The sequence below is a fragment of the Crassostrea angulata genome, chromosome 9 (assembly GCF_025612915.1).
Source record: "Crassostrea angulata isolate pt1a10 chromosome 9, ASM2561291v2, whole genome shotgun sequence".
NCBI lineage: Eukaryota > Metazoa > Mollusca > Bivalvia > Ostreida > Ostreidae > Magallana > Magallana angulata.
Window position 1 is genome coordinate 28439052 of NC_069119.1, and position 27064 is coordinate 28466115.

At 31.2% G+C, this 27064-nt stretch overlaps 1 protein-coding gene across 1 annotated transcript; it reads right to left on the bottom strand.

The window, feature by feature from the left end:
- Positions 1–209: 209 nt before the first annotated feature.
- On the bottom strand, positions 210–27064 carry LOC128162405 (uncharacterized). Its single transcript, XM_052825594.1, has 26 exons — positions 26896–27064; positions 20699–20789; positions 20271–20383; positions 19715–19873; positions 18613–18694; positions 18366–18493; positions 17732–17884; positions 14958–15077; positions 13657–13929; positions 12914–13027; positions 12416–12535; positions 11359–11478; positions 9832–9951; positions 8607–8726; positions 8181–8300; positions 7458–7583; positions 6191–6310; positions 5749–5862; positions 5339–5356; positions 4979–5167; positions 4145–4378; positions 3471–3611; positions 2750–3165; positions 2357–2474; positions 1636–1715; positions 210–662 (listed from the first exon to the last, which is right to left on the bottom strand). The coding sequence occupies exons 1-26, from the start codon at positions 26945–26947 to the stop codon at positions 630–632; spliced, it is 3474 nt and encodes a 1157-aa protein (XP_052681554.1). The 5' UTR covers positions 26948–27064; the 3' UTR covers positions 210–629.

Below are 27064 nucleotides of genomic sequence, written 5' to 3' on the forward strand. Positions count from 1 at the left end.
GTTATATACTCTCTAGACAATGGTCTATCATTTGGTATACATGGATTTTCCCGAAACTGCATCTTAAGCGGGTGCAAAAATGCCACCTTGGCAATGGCATAATTATCCGGCACAGTGTTAAAACTCATTTGTTTTTGTTTTTTCCATTGAGCAATCAGTTGCATGCGTGACAAAAGATCAAGAAAAGAATTTATTAGGTTTTAATTTTACGCAATAAATAAGTTCATACATATGTATCATGACATTCAAAATTGAAATGACGAATTCAAAAATAATCATTTATACAGTCTATCAAATGATTAACAAATAAGTGAGAATTGTTCATTTGAAAGAATAAATCATCAATAAAAAGTCAAACATGTAAAGAGGGGATAACCAGTGTAACATTTAACAAAAACAAAATACAAACAACATTAAAATTAGGACAAATACTATTACATGTTAAAAAAACGTTTTGTTTTACGATACACCGACAGTAAAATAAAAGCATAATAATAAAAAAAACATTAAAAATAAATATGGATTGTTCATAATGGATATTTTATATCATTTAGAACCACATATGAAAACTCTATACATGTACACTTTTGGAATTTTTTAAAATAAGGTAGTGCTTATGTTACATTACGTCATAATGAAGTCACACATTCAAACACCTTTACCTGCAATGAGAAGATGATGTTTTCATCAATCAGAAAAATATCAACAATAATTAAAAGAACAAAAAAAACTAAAACTTAGACCCAGTTCATAAATGTACGATTTTTTAGACAAGCATCTTGTAGCAAAATGTACTACTCATCAAAAGATTTAACCTTTAAATTTATAAGGAATATTCTATATATATATAATGTAAGTTATTTATCCACCTTCTTTTTCTAAACAATCAAGCTGTATCACTTTTGAAAACTTTTAATCTTAAAGATTTCTTTAATTCTAAAATACCTTTGAATTTCTAAAACGATTCCAAACTAAATTCTGGCGGTTTTTGTTTAAATTAAAATATACTGTCACACATGTCCAGATAATTCCTTTTAACCTATTTATTTACAAAAAATTAACTTGTTTAATATTTTCATTTTTAAGAGAACATGCCATCCCAGCACGAGTAATTGTCAACGACTTGTTTTTTATTGTAAGAAGTTTTAATTATAGAAAGAGATGTACAATTCATGTTAAACATTCTCAATACGTGTAATATGTAAGAGTTGTCTTTGTACCTTTGTACATTAAGAGTTATTATGTTTAAAAAACCATCTGTGTTCAAACTTGTTCAGTTATTTAGTTCAAACAATACCAAAGAGTTATGTAACCTTGGTAAATATCTTCACTATGCAGCTATGTTCAGAAATGCATTGCTCTAGTTAAAATTATACAATTTTTTTTCTATTACAATTGGTAAATCATAATTTCAGTATTATATATATCTATTGTATCTCACAATATTTTTTATATGATGTAAACATATATGAAAGTTGTATGTTGTTCTCCATAGCAAGAGTGCACGCTCTGCAGAGACTCTGAAGCCTACTGGCTTCGCATTTTGCGTGCCTCGCATATGTTTATACATGTACTTATGTTTAATGTTGATGAGCTTATTGCTCAAAGTTGAAATAAATGATAAATAATACCTACCATATCTATATATCCATAGAAAGCATCTTTATCTGAACACCTTCCTATAACAAGAGGGCCCGTCGGAGCTGCAATTCGTCCTGTTAAGACCAAATATAGCACATTGTTACAATTTCTTATCATTAAGAAAACAGAAATTTGGTCAATTGCATAAGATATCATCAAGATAAAAATTCAAAAGATAAAAGTATGCCATTTATATAAAATGATAAGCTGTAAAGCTTAAAGAAAAAAAGAATTTAATTAAAGGTGGGGGTTTATCCTGGGAGTTTTTTGCAAATTTTGCTCATCAAAATGATTTGTTAATATTTGCAACTGAAAATTTTAATTGACGTGACAACACTTTGTTAGTTGAATAACCAAGGACTTGTTAGATTTGGGTAGTACAAAAAGGTTGAACAAAAACACAATTAGTAATACCTCCTTATATCTATCATAACAAATATTATAAATATACAAGAATTTATATGTTTCTTCAACCTTACACGCATTTTTTGTGATTGTATCGTAACAAAGAGTGCAAAAAAGGTGAACAGAAAAACTGTTTGATAATCTCTTACAATTTTTCAAACATCGTTAGGCACCATATGCAAGATTTTTAAGACGTTTAAATTTTTAAGCATATTTCTTTTAAATTTTTTACATCCTTACACGCATATATATTTATGATAAAGTTTGTTCACAATTTTTACATGTACACTGCCCTCAGAAATACAGTTACCTGAAAATGGCATTTCTTCAACTGTTTCGAATGCAGATTGGTCTTCATTCACAGAGCGAACACGCCCTTTTAAACTACTTCCATTAAATGCAAGTTCAACATTGTTCCAAGCCCCTGCCTTTAAAAGATGTAAAACATAAGATTAAAGTTTATGTTTATATATTAATAGCAATTTTCACTTACTCATACCTAAGAATTATTTTTTTTAAGAATTGTTCACATTAAATCGGAAAAATATTTTTTGACCAAAATCATGACCATGCCCCTCAAAAGAAAAAATAGATGTATACATGTATTTTTTTTTTAAAATCTCAACCGATATAATGTAGGCTTTTAACACTTTTTTGTCTCATTCTCTTTTTAACACCGGTCACCAGTATCAAAAATACTTACCTTGTAAGGTAAGTGGAACGTAACTGGTGTAACTTTCCAATCCTCACTGTATCCTAGGAAGGTTAGATGTTGATCCAAAGTGTTAGCTATGATGGCCAAAGAGGGCGATTGATCTTGAGCCACATCCAGAATATTCCAAGGCTTGGCGCTAGACCTACAGTTTGAGACCAATACCTGGTACCTAGAATTAGATGGCATAGATGCATAAAACCTCAGCTGAATCTTCAGACGAGGCAATGCTACTGCGTTTAGCCTGGGGATCTGTATGCTTGATGATTGCCCGTTGAACCAACCGTACGAGACGTTCGCAATACCCGAATCTACTTGTTGAACGTTGTTTAGTTGCAAGTAGCTTTCGTGAGACAGATTTATGATATGATCCCCATGAAAGTCTACATTCACGATCGGAACACATTCTGGAAGACAATAAAAAAAACCTCAATGAAAGTATCTTTATGATAAAAGAAATATTTTTAGTTTGGATGCATAGCTAAACACTTTTATAAAAACAAATTGTATTGTATAATATTACAGTTGTTTTTTTTACGTACTCATGCGAAACAGGAATTTGGTCACAATAGAAAATATCATAAACATATTTGCACTATTGCAGATGTTACTAAACTCTTTAATGAGCAACATAAATGAATTCATTAAACTGATACATATTTGGTTAAGTCTTTATTGTATTTGCATTTCAACCTGAATAAAACAAACGTACTTCCTCTAGAAAATGATAAGTCCTGTACACAGACGCAATAGTCTTCCTCAAAGATCGTTCCCAGGGGACAGTCTTGAATTATGTTTGAAATAAAGTTGAGGTACTTGGTAGGCCTTCTAGCAACGGGACGAAAATAGCAAGCTACAAAACAAATTATATAATTCTTTCATTTGGGATATAAGTCAAGTTAAATAGACTTGTTGCGGATTTTTAAATAATCTCTATATTTTATGCATTTATTTATATTTTAAAAATACATTTAAAGGAATAGATGATTATTATTACACATAGTCGCCTTGTTACTCAGTTAGTGTACTTAAACAATTAAACAAGATATTAAAACTTTTAATTTTAGGATTTCATAGTTAAGATTTATAACACATTTTTTATATGACGTAATGAATTGCACACATAAAAAGTGAGGAATATACGTTAACTATATACTGAACAGCCTGTTTACTCCTTAATTCACTAATTAGACAAATTATTAGCTGATATTTCAACATTGTAACTCTATTTATATAAGAACAATAATGAAAATGAAGAGGTCATATTGGAAAATATATATAAATAAACAGTTCATGATACTCATTTTCATTATTACAAGAACAAAAAAAATGTCAAAAAGTTGATGAAAATTCATGAATAAAGCGAAAACATAAAAGCGTTCTTACTTCCCATGGAAATTGTGGTTGTTACTGGAGATACTGTTGTTTGTGCCATTTCCCTCTCCGCGCATTCTACATTGCAGTAAGGGTTGGGTGTACACTTCTGGGCTTGGTGGTTATACGAGTATCCTTTATTACAACACATCGGAAGCGAGTGTTGATGTCTGTTACATGTGTAAAATGTTCGACAATTGAAATAACTGGGGTATGTAGTTCCATACTTTGAGTGCAAACAAGGATCTGCAAAAGAAGCACAAAAAAACCGATGCTTGAAAATGAAACAATGTTATATTTAGTATTGAACAATTCAATTTTAGAAAATACATTACAAGGTCTTCAAGCTTCAGGTATTAACTATTTAATAAGAAGATGCAACACGAGCAAATATACTCGAAATGACTCTTTTTTTATATTGAATTAAGCTGTCGGGACTCGAAGTCAGCTAACTATTTTCTAATGAGCCTATTGTTTTAATGTTTATTCAATAACTGTTGATAATAAAACTCCAATGTAAGATTACCTGCGTGATATCAATGAAAAATAATTACATCCGTTTATAATATGATAGAGTCTAAACGATATATAGCAATATGTTTAAAAAGGTTTGATAATAAAAAAAATTATATATGAAATCTAGCATAGAAAAATTATTATGAGATATTTTTAATATGAATTAATGAAAAAATGAAGAAAAAAAATTCCGCTTTATCATTTTAATGGGTTTTTTTTGGAAAATTCATATGGGGTTCCTCTTCACAAGGAAACTGACAATGCTTAAAAATGGCCATGATAATCTATCTCTCTTAGATACATGTGTATCTGAATGCCTTTTCTCCTTACCAGATTTACAATCAACTTGTGCAACCATGTCACAGTTGTTTATCTTGGAGTTCCAGAAGGTTCCAAAGGAGCAGACCATTAGCGTACAGTGGCACTCTGCCCCATTCCATGCATAGCAATGCTCGTAATGTGTACAGTTGTGCCCTATATAACATGATTCCGTCCCCCGACACTTTGTGGCACATGCCCCTGTAAAAGGTCAACACTGGTTTTTATTAGAGCATTTTATTTAGTTGCCAATGCCTCTATTAAAATCATGATTGGATTTAATAGGTTTAAGGCAGAATTAGTATATAAGGCGTGTCTTGAAAAGCACCAGCAAAAAAAAGCCATTTTAAAAAAGTAATCAAAATGTTTTACCTGTTGCCTTTTGCACCTCTACAATATAAAAAAATCAATAATGGAGGTTAATATATATATATTTTTATCACATTTAACCTTACAATGAATGTCAGAATGTTTATAATGTGTGTAACAGAGAGAGAGAGAGAGAGAGAGAGAGAGAGAGAGAGAGAGAGAGAGAGAGAGAGAGAAAGAGAGAGAAAGAGAAAAAGATAGAGAGAGAGGGGTATCACAAAAGATAGATAGAAAGGATGAGAAAGAGGGATAGAGAGAAAGAAAAAGATATTGCAATGATTATGGAAACATACATGTAATAAGCAAAAGATTAACCCACATTATCCATGCTGAATCACTTATAATTTTTACACAGATATTCACGATTAATAGCTACATTATCGATGGTGATTTTTTATCCGTTTTTTCCTTACCCTTTTCACACTGAGGTCCTTCCCATCCAGTCTTGCAGACACACTCAAAAGAATTTCCTTTCATTTTGCAGATGGAATTTTTTGGACAAGGGTCCGCTAAACAAGGGTCAATTCCTAGAAAAAGAATACATGTTTAAGCAGTTATTTTAAAAAAAAAATCTTGTTTTGTAAAGTATGCCTCAATATAGATATCCATATTTTTTGTAAGTTGTAAATATAAAGAACTTTTGTAAATTACATTTCATTATGATTTTAAAAAATATCCCCTGATGAAGTCAACCTAACATTACGAAAATTTCAAATTACAACCGAAATTTATACAAATATATAAATGTTTACTCTCTAAACAAACATATTGGTATTGAAGACGTAGAAATAAGATAAGTAAAAGTCAAAACATGAAGAGTTTTGTTTATAGAATTTAAAAAAAAAATAGACCTACGTTTCTCACATTTCTTTCCTTCCCAATCCTTATAACATGTACAGAAGTAGGACCCTACAGAGTTTACACAGGTACCGTGACCAGAGCAAGGCCTGGTGAGGGTATTGCATTCATTAACATCTAAAATGAAAAAAAAATGGATAAAAAGGTAAGTGAGAAAAAATTATCGTTGTGTAAAGTTTGGCTATTTGTTTCATTATTGAAATTAGTATGACTCAGCAGGGGTGAGCAATTACCATCGCCCGACGCCCGGGGCTACCGATTTTAGAGGTCGGGCTAGCAGAAATCTTCGCTGTGGTAGTCTGTCGGGCTAGTAAATAATAACGAGGATAAACGAAATCAGACTTCCGTAAGTGTCATTATAACGTCAACTGATTTTATGTACGACTTAACTGTTATGCAAAATCAAGATCTCTCATTCGCTTTAATGTATGTGCATTGTGCGTACTAATCGCTGGTCCGCATGACAATGACGCTTTGTTTCAAACATGGAGAAGTACCTGACGATAAGTAAGCGTAAACGTTTGTTTGATCGCCTTGATGACACAGAAACTACTGAAAAACAAATTGATTAAAAATAAAATAACAGTAACTATATATATATTGTTTGCATTATTATCTATTTGACATTGTTTACAGTTTTAATTCAACTGATATGAAGAAAATGTTGGGCTAGTAAGTTTTAACTTTGGGCTAGTAACTTTGCTACTGCCAGTAGCCCCTGGGCTAGTAGCCAATTTTTGTAATTGCACACCCTGAGTATGCTAATAAAATTTATCGAAATGTTTAATTCAAAGTAATGATAGCTTTTAAAATTATCTGTTCATTTTCTTGCAGGGAGGATTGTTTGATTAATTGAAATGATTTTCTTTTGTGAACTGTTCATTCATATATTAGCAAAACTTTACTTATAAGATCATTAATTAACTCATCAATAAATGGTTTTCTGCAGTGTTTATGGAGTTATGATAGTGACTAGTTTTGCAGTAGAAAAATAATTTATTCCAAGTAAATTCAAATGTACAAACTAAGAAAACAACTTATAAATAACGGCTTTTTGTATTAAATTGAACTTTTGATAAGCTTAACAATGCATTTAAATCAGTCTTTCAATGTAAAAGGAAAACGTATATTCACATGAAGACATTTCATATTACTGGATTTCCTATATGTCATTCTTCTTAGTTTCTCTGTAAATTATATCTAATTGTCTTAGAAAATATAGGACAATATTTCTTAACGATGTAAATATAATGTCATGTCTCACCTGATTGACATTTTCTTCCAGTCCACCCTTCATTACATTCACAGTAGTAACCTCCATCTTGGTTCACACATCTTCCGTTAGGCCAGCATCGAGAGTCCTTAGGCAAGCCTTTGCATTCATTGACATCTAAACACAACATTAAACCATTGCAGTAAATTAAAATGTGGACTGTTTAGTTTTTACGTCTTATACATTGTACAAAATAAACACGTGCATTCATTCAGCCAACTGCGTGTAAACTGAAATATCTGGAGATAAATAAACGCCAGGGCAATAATAATCAGTTAAATTTCAGTTACGTTTCATTTGTGTGAATTCCATAGCTTCATCCTAAGTTAAGAAACTCATTTTTTGTAATTCAAAATATGCATGCCAAAACCAGTCATTTTATATATTAAAATCAATAAAACTATCCTTGCTTGCTTAAAAAAAAGCATATGATTAAAGTAAGTATGCATACGTTATATAAAGAGAGATTTTATGCATTTGAATAATTTTTATCTCTCTGATTTCAATGCTTAATCGCATAATTTCTTATTTCATATTGTACTGATAAGTGCTTCTTTTTTATGAATGATTAACATAAATAAAATTAAATGGATTTGACCTATCTTTCGAACGCTATTAAACCGAGAGCAATTTGGAAAAATGTGTACAAAAAGAAAGAAATTAATACGATCTGTTATTTCATTACCCTTCTGTTATTAAAACAATTTATCTCACCTGTACGGCAGTCATCTCCTGTCCACCCAATCTTGCATTTACAAATATGACTTCCATTCACGTTCACGCATTCTCCATTTGGAGCACACAGTTTGGGCTGCAGTTCGCATTTGTTGACGCCTAAAACGTTAACAAACGTGATTTTGTTACCTTTATTTTCATATCAAACATAAATTTATAAAAACAATCTAAAGTAAATAACTATATAATATAAATTTAGAGAACAACTTGTTTTGCTGTTTTATGTAAAGAATAAGGAATACGCAAACATTATATGTTGAACGTATATGTCGCGACCAATGCAGAAAAAATTTACATAACCCGCTAACGCGGGTTCTGTATTTTTCTGCAATGTCGCTACCTTCATATCCCGAATGAATCGCCAAAGAAAGCATTTTATTGTTTAAATGACGACATTTGACCTACTTTTCTCGCATCTCCCGCCTTCCCATCCTCTGTAACACGAACAGGAGTAGTTCCCCCTAGAATTTACACATCTACCATGACCAGAGCAAGGGTTAGGGAGTGTTTCACATTCATTGACATCTAAAATCAAAAATCAAAATGACGTTTTCAAAACACAAAATAAAGATAAAATAAAGAGTATTAAACATGTAAACAAACTTAATACAAAAATGGCAATTTATGTACAAAATGCTGACTTTTTAAGCCAGCTTGATGTCATTTCAAGTATAATGTTTATTGAGTTGGACTTTCATCAGGTGAAGAAACGCTAGCCAATAAGTATAGAATAAAAAGTTCTTGGTTAAATGCTCATATAAGGTACATTCTACAGAATATTTTGATAATAACATAGCTACTTTAATCTGAAATATTAATGAATATGAAATACTTTTTCATATCTAAAGGTGAATCATTGCTAGTTTCATTTTGAAAGACATTGCACTACAATTTTGTTCAAAATCACTAGTACGTTAACTTTTGTTCTAGAATAAATGCCTCAAGATACACAACAAAAATGTCCATGTTCAAAATTGTAAAGACTTAAATTCATAAACATTCATTCATTGTTAAAGCGAATTTCACATCTAGTTGTAATGGTTAATTAAGCCTGTATCTACGAAAAACAACTAAGGAATTAAAAAAAACTGCACAAAGTAAAATAATTTGACTTATCTAATTCATTTTAATTTCAGAAGTATTGTAAAAAAGGTATCAAAAAATATATAATTTATAAAGATTGATGTTGTAAGAATTCATACTGTATAATCTGATTTTAAAAAAAGGTCTACACACGTATGGATTTTGTTTGAGAATAAAAATCGTATGTTTGCTATAAAAGAGTTCGCATTCTGCTTTAAATAGCTCGTAGTGTTCACAAATAAACTTGCTGTAGAGGAAACCAGCTGTTCAGATGGTACCATACATGAATAAACCTAGAACTATTTTAAAAAGATCTTGGACTTTAGGTAGTTGGTGTCAAACAACAATGTGACGTAGGCCTGATTTTTCATCGAAGGCCACTCAGCCATTGCTCTTTAAAATCAACAAGATTTGTCTGTTGTTTTGACACAAAAAATAGATAACTACGTCCTACTGAAAGTCCAAAAAAAAGGTTCTTATATGAATTGAGCAGAAATCACAGATGGGATTGTTTTCCTTCATAATATAAAACAAAGTATTATCTCGCCTTTCTGACAGTTGTCTCCTGTCCATCCTGGTTTACAACGGCATTCATAGCTGCCATTTTTGTTGACGCAATTCCCATTAGGAGCACACAATTTTGGTTGAACTTGGCACTCGTTCACATCTATATGATAAAATAATTGTTGCAATTAATTCATCTCTGGTCTGTTTTTCAATCTTATTCCTACAGAAATCGCGAATCCACGTTTTGGGGATTTTCAAAAATGGATGATCAAAGCTTCTCCGACAAATATGTATTGGAAAATCAATTATGAACAAACCAAGCTTCAATACAGCATTTTTTAGTTTACATGTAAAATGGTAGAGAGGACAAGAAAGGGGAAAAAAAACCATCTGCAAACATTAACTTAGTCTAAAATTTGAATTCGATATAAGTAATACTAATGTGTTTGTTAAATCTAAAATTCCCTGTTATTAAAAATATTTTTAAACTATAAAGTGAACTATATTAAATACAATATCATAATATCAAAATGAGGTAACTATAGAACTTTGATTCGTATTCAGTTTTTTATTACTTAACGAGGCCGGGTCTAATTTGTTCTGCCCTAGATTTTTGGATGAAACATTTTACATGAATTTCTACTGATATAATTATTATTTTAAGATTAAAAAATAAGACATTTACCACACCGTTTGTTTAGGGGGTCATCTCAAAGTGTGTTAATCTTTAACATAGGACCCTATGGGATTTTGCTTGAAATGTATCAATTTTGCATATTTTTACATTTTTTCAAAACTTCTGCCATAGGGATTTCTTTTTCTGTTCTACATATAAAAGTTATTGCTAAAAGGCATCAAATGGTCAAATAAAAAAAACCTTTTACCTCCTGGTTTGTTCCAGGGGTCTTATCAAAGTTGATTTTTATATGCCCTATTTCCCAGATTCGTCAGATAATGGCTATTTTTTATTTGACAAAAGCGGAAAAAGTGATCTGAATTGTATTATTAAAACATTCAGACATATTTAAGTAATAAAAAAATATATAACATCACATATCAAGGGTCATTGATTTAAAATACATGATTATTGTCTGAAATATATGAATTTAGCTATATTTAGGCGGGTTAAGAAAACGTGACAGAAGGCTAGGCTTGCTGAACCCTCTTCACGTTTCGACCCGAGCCCAAATATAGGTTATACTTCGAGACATTTATGTTTATTCCACAATATAACATTATTTTAACGCATCAAACGAGATATTTTCAACAATTTTCGCTGAATATCTGCAGTTGAAACTATCACGCCATGGCGTCAAACAAGCAAAAAGATGACGTCACAATACAAATGAAACGCTGCGCGAAAGCTTGCGTACTCGTTCTGTACTCGGCCTCGTTAAATGAAAATCTTTCTATCGTCTGCATTGTAAACCTTCGAAAATGTATCATGTTATTGCAGATATCATGCATTCTTAAATGTGTGGTAATAATTTCGTGAACAGAGAGACATTGTGATATATTGTTTATATTTTGACCATTTCCGATTGAATAAGAAAGAGATTTGTCTCACCTGCTAGACAGTTATCACCTGTCCATCCATTGTTGCATTCACAGGTGAAATCCCCATCGGAGTTAACACACTTTCCATTTGGAGCACACGGGTGAGGATCGGCTTCACATTCATTGATATCTAAAACATGTTATCGTTGAAATTACATGTAGCTGCTACTGACATCATATTTCAGCTTTTTAGAAATATCTTCTGGTCTTTTAAATATATTAGATGAAGTTTGACTTTACATTCATTGATATATATGAAACATGAGATTGTTCCTGTGCTTACTTACATGTATTTTAGCTATTTTCTTAAACTTCAAGGTACTTTGTTTTAATTTTAGAAATTGTCAATTTGTTTCTTATTCATTGATAATGGATCTCATTCTTATCTAATATTTCAAATTGATATATCTACAATATCGTCGGTGGCAAACTAGATTTACGTTATTGTTAACAGTAACTACCAAACACTTATTTACTAATAAGTCTAACTGTGTTTAAGTGTGAATTATATCAAAGAGCAATTGTTATTTTTTCCCAATGTACTAATTAAATAATATATACATTGCAAGATTGCTGTTTCAACTTCTTTTTTTATTTAGGTTGGTTTTATAGTATTTATTGGTTGCTAAAATTAATATCATTCGGCGTATAGATCGGATATGGTGAGTGAAAGATTAAATTAGCGAAAAAAAATTAATTTACTTTAAGGTGGTGTGGGACATCTCCATATTATGACGTATATCCGATCGAAATAGACAATAAAATCTAGTATTATTTTATAAATCTTCTTTAACTCAATATTGTTATCTAACAGCTTGGCTCAATGTTTTAAAGTGTTGACTACGAATTTGTACATGTATGTCATTTGTTTGAATCCTGCTGGGGTTTTATAAATTTTACCTTCAAAAAAAATTCTTAAACATATATTTTTTTTTGGTCAAATATCGTAAAATTCGGAAATTCTGAAACAGTGAAAGCATTTTGAATTCTGTGCACTTTTATTCACATAAATATCGACAAGTGTCCCATACAGTGTTCCTTAAACTAAAGTGAACAAAAAAAATTACCTGTAAGACAGTTATCTCCCGTCCACCCTTGATTGCAGATACAGGTATAATTCCCATCTAAGTTGAGACACTTTCCATTCGGTAAACATAAAGAGGGCCTGATCTCACATTCATTGATGTCTTTAAAAGAAAAAAAACAAAGCAAATAAAAATACTTCAGTAATATACATGTATGTCTATCTAAAAATAAAAAAAAACCGAAACAGTTATAAAACAAACACAGAATGAACCTGTGTTATCCAGACATTCAAATGCTGGCTGAATACTCTAGGAAGGTGATTAAAATGGCGACATTATGTATTTCAGTCACCTTTGAGTAGACATTCAGTCACTTTTCAGTTGAGGGATTGACAGAGATTCACCCTGTTGAAACACAGCCCCCCCCCCCAAAAAAAATCTGTCAAAATCCACGTTAATGTTGATTCATGCATATTTGAAGAACATGCATATTTGAAGAACAACATAGCTTATAACTATTTTAGATAATAAGAATCTAACCTATATCACACTGCTGACCCTCCCATCCTTCATGGCATTCACAGTGATAACTTGGGATTGTATTTATACAAATAGAGTTTACTGGACACACGTTCTGCTCACATTCGTTAACATCTGAAAGAAATGAAGTAGATTCTTTTGATTTATGAAACATATGTAATAATTCAGTAACGGATATTCAGGCTAATTAATTATTTTGTCGGCGAATGACAAAGATTATCTCTTTTTTATGTTACATATTTTTTAAAGGATTATTTCAAATTATGTTATTTTTTTCTTAATCTGTTAGATATTGACCGCGATCATGATTTTTTATGGTTAGACATTATTGGTGGAATTTTAAGATAAAGATAAGAATTTCACTGGTGAGCGTCAGCTTTGACAACTACATAATCTCAAAAGAAATCCTTACAGAAGGCAGAAGGAGTTTATTATTCAATACCGTGGTTCTATTAATATTTGTGGGCATCAACTTTTGTGGATAAAATGAATATTGCGGATTTATGGCCAATGATCCCTTCGATACAAAATGTTCATAAAAAACTCATTTCAAAATAACATTTAATTTAGTGGATATGTATAACAACAAAATCCGCGAAAAATGGTATTCAACGAATATTGATAAGATAAAAAGTAGATGAGAAAACAATGGAACTTTTTTCAGTCAGTAGTTTTCGTTATGTATAACAAATTTTCAAAATTAAATTTTGATATTGAAACATCTCGGCTTGAACTATACTTACCTTTGTCCCTTACAACAACTTTTGCAGTGTAGGTTGGATAAAACGGTTCGTTGGCTTTACATGTGTATACACCGGCGTCTTCTTTGAAGATGGACGTGAATTTCACCAGAGTATCATCCTCCATGAAGTAGTACCTGGTTGAGTCGCGAGCAGGTCCGAATGGGTACCCGTCTTTCGTCCATGAAATGTCCACGCCTCTCTCAAGTGTTGGGATCAAACAACGTAATTCGAAGGTACCATATGACCATGCCTCCAGAGTCTCAATGCTGGATTCTTCATGAAAAAAGACAAAACGGTATGTTTTCTCCTAAAGGCTTTACAGGTTTTTCTACTCAGTATAAAAAATGAAGATAACTCCATACTTATCAATGATTTTTTGGGTAAATAATACAAACTCTTGTCGATTCTCAATATTCGTTGTGGTTTTTGTTTTTTCTTCTTTTTTTCTTTTTTTCTTTTTTTTTGGCATGAAATTTATTTACTAAATTGTTTTTGTTAATAACACCTTTACAAGGTTATTAATATCATATACAATTTTATATATATATGTATATTTCTTTAAAATAAAAATGATGTTACTCCTTGCTAGGTTTTCATTTTGCGTAGATCAATTTGGTATTCTTGAACAGAATTTGATATTGTCGAGCAGTATTAAATGGTCAAATATACCTGGATATCGATGTACATGTAATCGTTCATAGCAAATAAAAGAAAAAATATATTGATTTGCTTTCATACTACAGAATGTATTAATTTCAGAATTATTTTAAAAAGTATACTATAGATTTTTTTTATAAATCTGATACATTTTTAAATTTTTAAAGTTAAAAAAAATAAGAAAGTTTTGAGAAGCTGTTTGTAAGCAAAGAACAAAATAGGTCTACCTTAATTATTTTAGATACGATTTTCGTATTCATAAACTGTATTTAGAAAAAAGACTTTAAAATCTTCTAGCATTTCTCTACATATTTATACATAGCTCTTATTCCAAAGGAGATACGTGTAATCTAAAATTGACAATAGCCATCAATTACCCTCTTAATACTGTAGAAGCAGAAATATTCGTTGGTGATTTAATTTCGTTATTTTTGTTGGCAGTATAATTCAACGAAATTTAATCCATGACAAATTTTTAAACCTAAGTAATAATGAATGCAGGATTGATATGTGATATATTCTAAAGATTACGATATGATAAAATCACATGCCAACGAAATTTTACTTGGTTTAAAAACAACGAAATTTTGACCCATTGAAAATTTGTGCTTCTACAGTAAATCATAGAAATAATGTTAATTTACCAGTCGTTTCGGGGGTATATATAACTGCCTCAGTAGTAGCTAGCACAGGTGGTGTCAAAATTTTCTCAGTTGTAGCAATGGTAGACTGGGTAACTATTGGTATAGGATCTCCTTTCTTTGCTGCGTAAAAATGAAATCAAATATTGATACGAATAAAATTCCCTGAGGGTTTTCAAAAAATGTGTAAATGGAATGCAATACTTTAATTAAGCCTTAACGTCGTTGTTAAACTTATCACATCATTCACAAAAACATTCACCTTCTATTTCTAAAATTGTCTTCGAAAACGATTTTTAATATACACCTTTAGTGCACATTCACGTGCACTATGCATGTCTTGTTTTGTTTATAAATTTTTTTTAAGAACAAACGATCTAAAGACTACAGCATGATCTCTACTAACTTGTGGCCTTAGAATAAATCAACAGGCTTTCGAATATTTTCTACTACTGATAATTTTTATCTGGTGATCCACAGCTAATGTTCATAAAAACGTTATCAGGCAACAAAGAAACTTTAGTTTGATAGTGAAGTTCATAAGTCAAAATGTTGAAATGAATCTTTATCCAGGCATATCTACTGCTCATTTTTAAATTTAGCATGCAAAAAAACAAACATGTCAGAATTTTAAAAGGCGTTTTTATAGGATGAAAGCACCTGCTGACTCTTAGATGAGCATTAATGCATAGAAACACTAAACTTCATTATATAATGCAGCCAGGATGTCATTCACACCACACTGTCAAGATCTGAACTTGTGGCCTTTGCCAAAAAACATCAGGTCTTTAGCCTGTTTACATCTCAGGTTTAATTAATGAAATGTCAAACATAAAACCCATATAATCCACCTCACAGGTTCGAAAAGGACAAATAACTGGTAAAATTTGTCAACTAGTTAATCCATTCTTTGATGAATAAGATTTTTACCATCCTGTATCATTGTCCGGCATTCATTTCTTGAACAGCAAAATCAGAAGGTCATGTACATACATGTCACCTGCGTTCAACATCTGTTACAATGGCACATAATTAGACAGAATGAATTCATTAAACATTGGTAACAATCCATTTTTACCACTGGAATTTTTTTTATTATAATTACAGTGAAGATCGCAACGCCAGGGATCAGTCACGCATCCCGTTTAATGACTTTTATTATTTTGTTAAAATTAACATTTTGACTAATTAGTGACAGTTATTCGTTTTACAGTTATGCAAAGTGCTCATCTTTAAAAATATGCAGTTTGACGGACAATGTTTCAACTATATTGAATTTGAACACATTGACTATCAAGCAACTTTAAAGCCTTTGGTTTTCCTTAAAAAACCTTAAGAATATTTTATCAAAATATTGAGTATTTTATCCATTATATAACAAATGATACAATTAGAAAAATTTCATATACATGTAAATATATAATCGTTGCATGGACAATTAATTGCAACAGTTGTGCCTGCCTAGGGAAACATTTTTGGTACGCTATAAACAATAAGATCGTCAGTATTGACTTACAACAACAAAAATAAAACCTTTAGCAATGCCAAAAGTGATAGATTGTCTTTCATTATCGTAGACAAATTGCTCACTTTGGCACTGACAAGTCTTACCACAGATGAACATGTGTCTTTAGCATACAGTATGAATCTATGGAGTCAGGTTTGCTGACATATCTCAATAAATGTACTTATTTGGGAGTTTTCAACAACTACTGAAAGATAAAATAAATAAATAAACGCTGTTAGACCTGTTGGACCTCATTTGTTTAAATCAGTTTGTGCAACACGTGTTAGTTAAATATCGTCACCAAAAACAACATATAATTGAGGATAGAACAGCTTGCCTTCTCTCATTAAGCACACAAAGAAAAAGTCTCTCAGTTATATATTAGTTTACCTGATTTCTTCTATATTTATTTGCATTAAAACTTGTTAATGTCGAAAATTTCTGGGTAAACCATCAGGCTATTTTTTTAGCAATAATATTGGATAATATTTTGAATCTTCCTTATCATATCCCGCAAAATACTTTTAAATGCTTTTAAATAAAGTCATAGTTTAGTTTTTAAAATGAAACTTTATATAATATATTATACAACAAATAACAGAATTACGAAGGGGAGATTTCAACATTGAAAGATGGAAAAAACTATAAATAATGGAAGATAGTGTCCTTTCTGACATTTTAAGATATGTCAGAAAGGACAAGAGGTTGCGTCTTACATTAGCCAAGTATATTTTTATCTCATTTGGAAAATACGTCTTTCAAGATACATAAGCAATCAAAGCAGTTGAATCTTTGTTTTATAAGGTGTTTTTTTTTCTCTTCTCTAGCTGATTTAAAATAATACAATATCACGCAGGCCAAAATATGGTGAAAATGGATAAATCTTATATTTACTTCTATACTTATTAAGGTTTTACCTGATTGTTTTTCTGAAATTTTTTAAACAGAAATTATCACCTTCACTGACATTAAAAATATACAAAAAACCTATATTTACATCATTTTTGCTTTTGGAGATAAAAAAAAATGAACATAATTAGATGACTTCTCAAAGGATAATACTGGCTTTTAATTGCATTTGATATCATCTAACCTAATGTATTAGTAAGTATCAGTAAATGTGCCAGCAATGTAATTTAGACAATTTTTTAAAAAAAACATTTTAGCCGCTCTTTTATACTACTTTGGAAAATGCGTTTGTTTTCATTTAAAATCAAAATAAGATAAATTGATGTTGGTTGATTGTTAATGTTTTTTATGCATATAATACCTTGTACTGTTGCAACAAATCCTTTTCTTGGGCTCTGGTTGTCTGTTCGCAGTTCTAAGGTCAAGGTTCTCCCTACGCTTTCATATGTCAAATTGGGATGGAACATATCAAAACCACATATGGAAGCTAATTTCTTGTTCTCACCTGCTAGTCCTATTAGATTACAAATGACAGTTAGTAAATGCAAAAACACTAAAATGATGTACAAAAAATGTTTATTTATATCAAATGTATTTATTTGTCATTATGTAACAGCATTTTTCCACACTTTGTTTTAATCTCCATGCAAGAAAAGTTATGTGAAACGTATTTTAATAGCTAATTTCATTACGAGATTTTGAGACAAAAATATGACACACAACTATACTTGTTTATCACATGTGTATCTCAACACTTAGTAGATATGTACATAATTCATTTTTATTTGAAAATTTTGAAACCGGCAACATAAAGCAAATGATATTATTACAAACAGATAAACTACTCGAAGGGTACTAGATTAACAAGATTGTGTTTTTAATTTGTAAGAACTCTGTACAATTCCATCAGTGATAGTTTATAATTAACTTAGAATTAAATTTGAGTCTTTGTTATGTCAGTCATTTAAATGTGTGCGCCAGGAAATGATACTAACCCTCGTATATAATGAGTTCGTCACAGCAAGAATTTGGAGTACAGTCCGTGTGCTTTTCGATGTCTATATATTCAAATGTCAGCTCCACTCCAGTAGGTGCGGTCAAAATGAAACGGCATTGAAGATTGCTAAAAACCATTTTTCAAAGAATGAGTTTGTATAATGTCCTCTTATAGAGAGAAAATATGAAAGTAAGAGATATGTGGTGACCGAGCTAGCATCAGAAACAGAGATTAAATAAACATACGCTGCATAAAAATTAGGAAAATTAGGAGAGGCGATCTGCTGCTTTACAGAGGTAACATTAATTGGTTGTTGAGGACATACTTCTGAAAAGAGAATAATATTTTGTTTTTGTACACATTTCGTCAATATTCATTCCGGAATAAACACGACAACGAGTGAATTTAAGAAAAAAGGTCGAAACTGATTACTTTAACATGTATTTTTTCCGAGACACACGCCATGGACATCATAAAATAACACTACTTTATATGTTTCCGTTCTTCCCGATTTCGACATTGAAGAGCACACTGCGGGTGTGACCGGTCAGCATAGGATGCTCAATGTCCCATAGGACCTTATCCTACCCCTATTTTTTTAGGTCCGTGTTTGCTTTGTTATGCAACTGTTTTCAATTTTCATTTGGACTTATCATTGTGGACACTGTTTGTTATTACCACATGTCCTTCATTTAAAAACTAGATGGTTATTTCAAATACTTAGATCTCTTCAAAACGTTACATGCATTGTTTTTTTGTTGTTTTAACCTACAGAATTTCGTGACTGTGCTGCCAACGTATGGTTGATAGCGCACTTACATTTTAGAGTTTAAAAGTATGCCTCTTACATACATAACATAAAGAATAGAAGTTGTCTATTAAATGACAGTATATTATGTTTAAAAACATCTTTTGACTATAAGTTAAAGAAAACTGTCCCTTGGATGACAGTTTAGAGTCATTTAGATTCATTGTAACAAGAGGATATCTACCTCCTAGTCTTGGAGCAAAAGTATATGGCCAACATCAGGCATCAGAAATATTCTTAGGTGCATGAATTCATGTTTAAAGAGACTTAGTGTTCAAACAATTATCCACTAAATCAGCCTTAAGCTTCGACATATGATAGTTTGGCTATACACAAACATTTGGTAAAGATAAAAATCAAAATATTTTAGCTTTAATACTTGATCATTTTCCTGTATCCTTATACAGAACTCTTCATTATAAGGAGATAAAACAAATATCTAAAAGATTGTCATGACCATCGACCTTTCTGAATTCATGTTGACAAATACTTTTAAGGTAAGATAGATACTTGTTTAAAGAAGAAAGACGTTTTATTACCGTTTCCTTTAGCTGCAATCATATGCAAAGTGAATCCTTTTTCGTGCTCATGTACATTTTTGTCAGAATTTAAAACTAGTTTTAGCTCTTCTGCTGGTGTCGTTTCTGTCTCGCTATTTTTACCAATCCCACATATGGGTGGAGCGGTATATTCGGTTTCTGTGAAAAGAAATTAAAAAAAAAATGACAGCTAACCACATTACATTAAATGAAAACTAATATGCGGTTATAATGATGTTCTTTTTGTAAATATCGCAGTCTATTTGTGGGAAGTGTAAATGCATATGAATTGAAGTTTGTGAAAGAAAGGGAACATTAAAATTCCAAAATCATTCTTAACATTGAAGACAACAAATGTTTAGCTATACTTAATACCTACTTGTATATATGTCATTTTTTTTTTAAAAGTACATGAACACATACGTATAAAATATATCTTTAAAAAGTTAAAATTAATGTGTCAAATTGACATTAAAGTATGAAAGAGCAAATGGTCTCTTGAAACTTACTAGTGATTACCCCAGTTGTTTCGCATAACGTAGGAAAATGCACTCACCGTTAGTGAAGGCAGTCAAAGTATCACCGCAATCTACACTAATGTTCGTGAACTGATACACTATCTGCCTGTCTGGATTATTCGCCAGAAATCGCCATTCACAGAGAAGGAATCTTGAATGAACGATTATTTCAAATTCATACAATTTTATAAAAATAGTAATACTTCAAAGACATTCTCTATTAACTGAGTTTGAATGGAACTTGTTATTGATTAACATTTATACAAAGGCACTATCTTGGTGTTTTATGTCAGTCAAATCGCAGGTATTTTGAAAAACCATAAACCCGTAAAAATTTATAAAATACTTCATATTTTCATAAGCAGTATCACGTATACTCTTGTTGAATAAATTTGGTGAAACCAGCAGCATTACCGATTGAAAAAAGAAAAGTGTACATAATCAAAAGATTTCTTTAAATACTCACCTTTCGTATGTTGGTTCTTTGTAATGGTAAACACTTTTAGCTTCTAATCCTAATTCTATTGTTACTTCTTGTTCACATGGAGACAACGCATCTAAAAGAACAAAGGGTATACAACGGTCAAGTACAATGACATTCATAATTCTATGATTTATTATTCAATTAAAGATAAATAAGGGGAAAAGATAGAAAAGAAATGTTTTCAGTCTTGTTAATGAAATCAAAGAACTATATATGATAAGAGTTCAATTTGGCCCCCATAATTTGCCATTTTTTAAGTGTTTCGGGTACAATAAATTATAAACAAATTTTTAGAGGAGTTGATATAAAATATATTTTTCATCTATTTATTTGATTTTTTTGCACTCACTGGCAGTATATGACGTCAAAAGTGACGCTTTTTCTATAATTCAATCAAAATCAGCCAAAAATTGACATTTTTCTTATCTTTTTACGAATGTGAAATATACAGCACATGCTTGAACAAGGAAAATTTTTTTGTCACTTATCAGTCTTGGCTAAATACATCTCTGATTAAAATATTTTATTTGTTCAAGAATGCGCTCTATGTTTTCGGAAGGAAAATCTGCTTGAAAACAAGCTGTTTTACGCTTAAAATGCAAAAATGGCGGGAAAAGGTTGTCTTTAAAATGTCAAATTTCTAAATTGTGGGCACTTCAACCAAAATGAATATTATGTAAACACATCACATGCATATCTGTACTAAGAAAACAAAGAATGATAGTAAAATGATGATGTTCATTTTAGGGGGCCATTTTAAGCCCTTATCCTATATAGTCCTTTCTTATCATTTCTTGACATGTACTCATGGACTAATTTAAGCTCACTTGTATTTAAAGTTCATTTCACATTTACCAAAATATTATGGGGAGGAGAAAGTTAGATCAGTTGAATAACTTTGAATTGTTCAACGACTGAAAGGTATCAAAAGATGACTGAATAGCATTGCTTTACCATTCATTTACCTTTTAGTCACATTTCAGTCCCGTTTTAGTTAATCGAATTGCACAGCGCTTCACCTTGTGATTTCGACCACCGCTAGATCAAAACTTTTCATTTAATACATTTTTTTAGAATCCGGGTGTCATGCAACCATAGTATCCCAAATTTAGTATTGTAGAATTTTGCATTTTATGACGCATGCTTTTCTTAAACAAAGTCTTCGTTTTGACAAAAAAAAAAATTCTGTACGGATAATAAATCTATTTAGATCTGGAGGCGACATGCATGCATGCCAAACCCTAGAGTAAGAACCACCGGTGCCAGAGACAGAAAATGACAACTTCATATTTTCCTAGTGTTTTCATACTAATTATGCGTGTCAGGTCTTAATTAACTAGTGTAATAATTACTCAAACTTTTATTTGAAAACCAAAGTCATTTAGTTGAATGTCTTTGTAGCAACATTAGAATCATCATAACCAAAGGAAAGATAAGTAATTAATTGAGTGAGTCTTTTGTCTTCCTTTGTATTTGCATTTATTGTTACCTACAGGTTTATATATTCTGATTGATGTTTAATTAATACCGATTATAATTAAGATGCATTTAGGACCTCAAGACAAGGAAGTAAGTTAATTTTGGAAGAATGGGACACTTTGATATATATATATATATATATATATATATATATATATATATATATATATATATATATATATATATATATATATATATATATATATATATAATTACAAATATAACTGTAAAATACATGGTTACTGTCAGAGTTAGAAAACCTGACAGAAGGCGAGGCTTTCCGAGCCCTTTCATGTTTTTGACTTAAGCCCAAACATTGTTTATATTTCAAGACAGTTATCTTGTATTTTGTTTATCCTGGAATATTATATCCCATTATCGCCTCGAACGAGCTTTTTTCCATATAGTTTGCTGCATATAACCCTGGAGTTGAAACCATGACGTCATTGCGTGAACGAAGCAAGAAAGAAGACACAATGAATTCGAACGTTGGATAAATGCACGAGGCTATATTAGGGCATTGACTAAATATAGATTTGGTTAATTGGGTTACCTTTATTCCGTCAATGCAACGCGTAGTTGCAGGTTAAATATGAATACATGTTCATTTTATCTTTAAGAACAATCGGTATTTCTTTTTTTTTAATCATTAAATATTTGATTAGAAAGCGCCTTACATATTGAAGCTCATATCAATTTGATAATGGTGTGAATTTTACTTTTTCTAAATCATATTTTGGCAAAAATTCGTTTTGAATACTGACGCTTTCACCTTGTTTAGGGTAAAGATTTAAAATCAACAATTGTGTCAAAAATGTAATAAATTTCTTAAGGGGAAAATATTGTGCAAAATAAGAAGTTTACAATTTCCACTTAATCATCTGTAAAAACGTATGAACAGCGATAAAACGTTTTCTCATTAAGGTTCTTTAAGAAAAACGTGTAGAATCCCGAATGCAAATAATATACTTTTAAAAAAAAAATAGGTTAGCATTCCTTAAGGGTTGCTGCAATCAGGTATACTGTAAACGAAAAAAATGTTTACTGTCAATAATTGTAGAAGTCAGCACAGGAGTGAATTATTCTCGAGAGGTTTTAATGAAATAGATAAACAATCATCAGGTGCAACAGATTGATATTGAATGCCGTTACCCATATTGTAAAATGTTAATTTTAGGTACTACATACAGAGAAATATTCGCTCAGTTTTATTTTCGCCCCTTTTGTCCTGGTTGTCAGCGGACGAATATAAGACTTGGCGAATTTCAATGTCTCAAATACCAATACAAGCGTGAGAACACATTGACTAAAAAACCCCTAAGCAACAGAAACACTGGAATTACTTAATAGTTTTTAAAATATGACTAGACGTTATATATAACATAACAAAATAAGAGGCATAACAGGGACAGCATGCATTTTTATTCCATTCTTTGAATGAAAATAGTCATGCATGTACAGGACCGATCAGACCCAACCTAACAGAAAGTAAACCCCAACTAAACCCTGGGTTTACTTTCTAGGTTTAATCTGGGTTTACTCTGGGTTTACTCCGGGTTTACTAGAGTGGACCCAGATTAAACCAATAATAAACCCACAGTAAACACAGAGTGGACACAGAGAGTAAATCCAGTCAGGAATAACAGGCAGTAGGATCACCCCTGCGAATGTGTTCGGAATGTTTTCTTTATCGTTACTAAGTATGTAATAAATCCAGAGAAGCTCGAATGAAAGTTCACGAGACTTCACCGAGGTTTGTTCAGTTCCTGTGAAATTTCGAGCGGAAGTATAAGTGTTCGGATAATATTCTCAAAATACGTAGTTTTTCATATCGTATCCTACTTTGGTTTTTGTTAAAACATGAAACTCTCCTAATATGTTTGTCTTATTTCACCATTTAGCGGTTTTTATATTAAACGATGATATTCAGAACAGAGTTATCGTTCGTGTTCAACCACGTGTTGAGTGGTTGAAAATATAAACATTGCGTGGCTTAATAAAATCATATCCATGTTTGATACTTGTGGTGTGCAATACCACGTTTAAAAAAAAATAATGGATGTCTGTTTTGCATAAAAACTTAGTATATCGAGTCATTTTCAAGGAACATTCTGCATAAAATAGTATTGTCTGTTTCACTATTGATCCTATTACTAGGTCAGGCGCGGATCGAAAACTAACCCTCAGGGGGATCTCCACTTAGCATGTTAATTGTTGCAACAGCAGACAAAAACTATTTTTTGTATTTTTTACATTTATTTCGAGAACACATTTTATCCACCAATTAATGAAGATAAAGTTTCAAATCAATAAACCTCTAGATTTTATAATTGACTACTATAGTACCTAGATTCTGTGAACTAGACTATAAACACGAGGCACAATTTTTACTGCGAAACTGAAAGGGTCAAATAAAACCACGTGGTCTAAAATTTAAATGACAATAACATTCGCAGGGGTGAGGATGTTAAGGGGAAAAAAAGACGGGTCTGCTTCACACTTCAGTGCGTACGGTTGACCTCAAAAACAATTTCCAAATAAATCCAAAGTAAACCCCGAGTGGACCCAAATTTTCAATAAGCAAACCTAGAGTAAACCCAAAGTAAACCCCAAACGTAAACCCGGGGCTTAGTTTGGGTTTTTTCTGGTGTTAAGTTGGGTATGATCGGTACTGTTGTCTAGCTTTCGACATGTTTATTTCGTAGTGTTTACACATTTCTTTGTATGTTAACACCATATGAAAATACAGAGCAGCGACTGTGTCAACATCCATCTTCTCAACCAAATATAGATACACTAACACTCACGTTTTGCAAAATAATTTATATGGTGGCCGCCAGATAAATTATGTGGCGGCCGCCTGATAATAAGTGGCGGTCGCCACATAGATATAACTATATATCTGGCAGCCGCCACATAACTATATATCTGGCGGCCGCCAGATAAAATATTTTTTCCAACGTGGTACCAACGGGTTTCCATAAAGGTTAACATACGATTTTAGAATAACGTTTCTCAGATCAAATGGGGTGATAAGAAGTTTAAGATTTAATGCTTTTTTTTTGGCAATAAAGTAAACAAACAACACATTAAAATAGATACCCATTAACCAGAAAAGTCCTATTCATCAGTGCCATTATAAATAAAAACATATTTTAAAAATATGTTTGATAAATGTTTTACTAAATACTCAAAATAGTCCTTAAAGTATGCCAAATTTGACTCGACAAAAAAACTCTGATTTTATATAAGTTGAAACAACTTAGCCTCATTATTTGTACATTAAAATACTTGTGTGTTGTAAAACAATTAGGCATGTCACTATAGTTTGAAATATAAGTATTTAATGTTGAGTTGGGTGGTTAATTGGGTCAAACGTATGGTCTTAAGTTAAAAGTCACAAATCTTAATGCCAAAATCTTTCTTTTAAAAATGAGCTCTTTTCTAATTCCGTATGGAACACTAATTGTTACAGCCCTATAGCCTAAATAACTTGCTTGATGGGCAGATTATAAATTAAGTCGGTCATGTTTAGTCTAATCTCGCTAAGGTGTTACTCGCACTAAATGCACATCCCAGACAATCTGATGATAAATTTATTGTCGCTTTTAACTTAAGAATTTATCTCTTTCAGGTCGAAAGGATACAGAGTAATCAAGTTTTGTCATGCATTATTTGTGGCTTGTTGTTGAGTTTTAATGTTGAAAATGGCAATTTTTTCCGTTACATTTCAAAATTTTTCCGTAACTTTAATGCTTAGAATACAAAATTAAAAAAACCGAGGCCAGATCTAGAGATATAGATGTCAAGATTATATAAAAGCATAGTGTGGTACGTGTAAGATATATGCAAGTATACCAAGGGTTTGAGAAGAGATATTAATGTTGAGTGCTCAGACATTAATGTGATTTTCAATAACGTTACTAGTGAAATATGTTTACAGGTTTGCAAAACAAATATGTCTACATTAAAGTCTATGTAAATTTAATGATCTTTGTGATACTTCTTTTAAAAGTGGCCTAAATTTAGTTTATTAGATATAAGGTCTTTAGTCTGTCTGCATTTCACAAGTAATTACATGAACATTAATTAGCCTAATGCGCCTTCTTAATGTTGAACTGATAATTATAAAATGCAATTAAGGTTTCCTACTTCAATTACCAACGGGTATGATTAATTTTTTACCACGTATTCAAGGGAAACAAATTAAATTGGCTTTTCTGGAAAATTCAAATATAACAAAATTTAAAAACTTGTTTGCTGACAACAAAATTAATGTATATTAAGTTTGTATTTACACGATGTCAGAATGACAAGTTTGTATCTTCACAATCCATAGCTAGTCGGTAAGTAAAAGATTAAAATGGGTTTTTTTTTTTGCACCTGTCTGCAGAGATTGGTTCACATTTAACACACAAAATTCTTTTTGGATACATATTCAAATACTACAAACTGTCACTCTTATCCAATGAATTCTGACATTTGATGCATTTTACCTTTACTCAGGTAAAAATCCAGATTAAAAGGTTCAAATAAAACATAAAACAACTTGAATGAATATCTTACTTATCTTCAAGGATATAGAAATAAAAACTTAACAATGCATTTGGTTTGCACATGGTTTAAGGTAACCACAAGATATATTTAAATGTTATATAAGTCCCTCCATTTCCAAGACAAGAAAATAAAAAAAATCTTACCACAATGAAAGCAAAGCACTAGAACAAGCAAAACATAATCCAAATACTTCATGTTGAACGGACGGACGGACAAGCAATGATAGATCCTTAAGTATCCTTGTTATATAGTTTAAGCTATATGTGGAGAAAAATGAGAAGAAGTCCGAAGGAAGAATTATCATAATTTTTA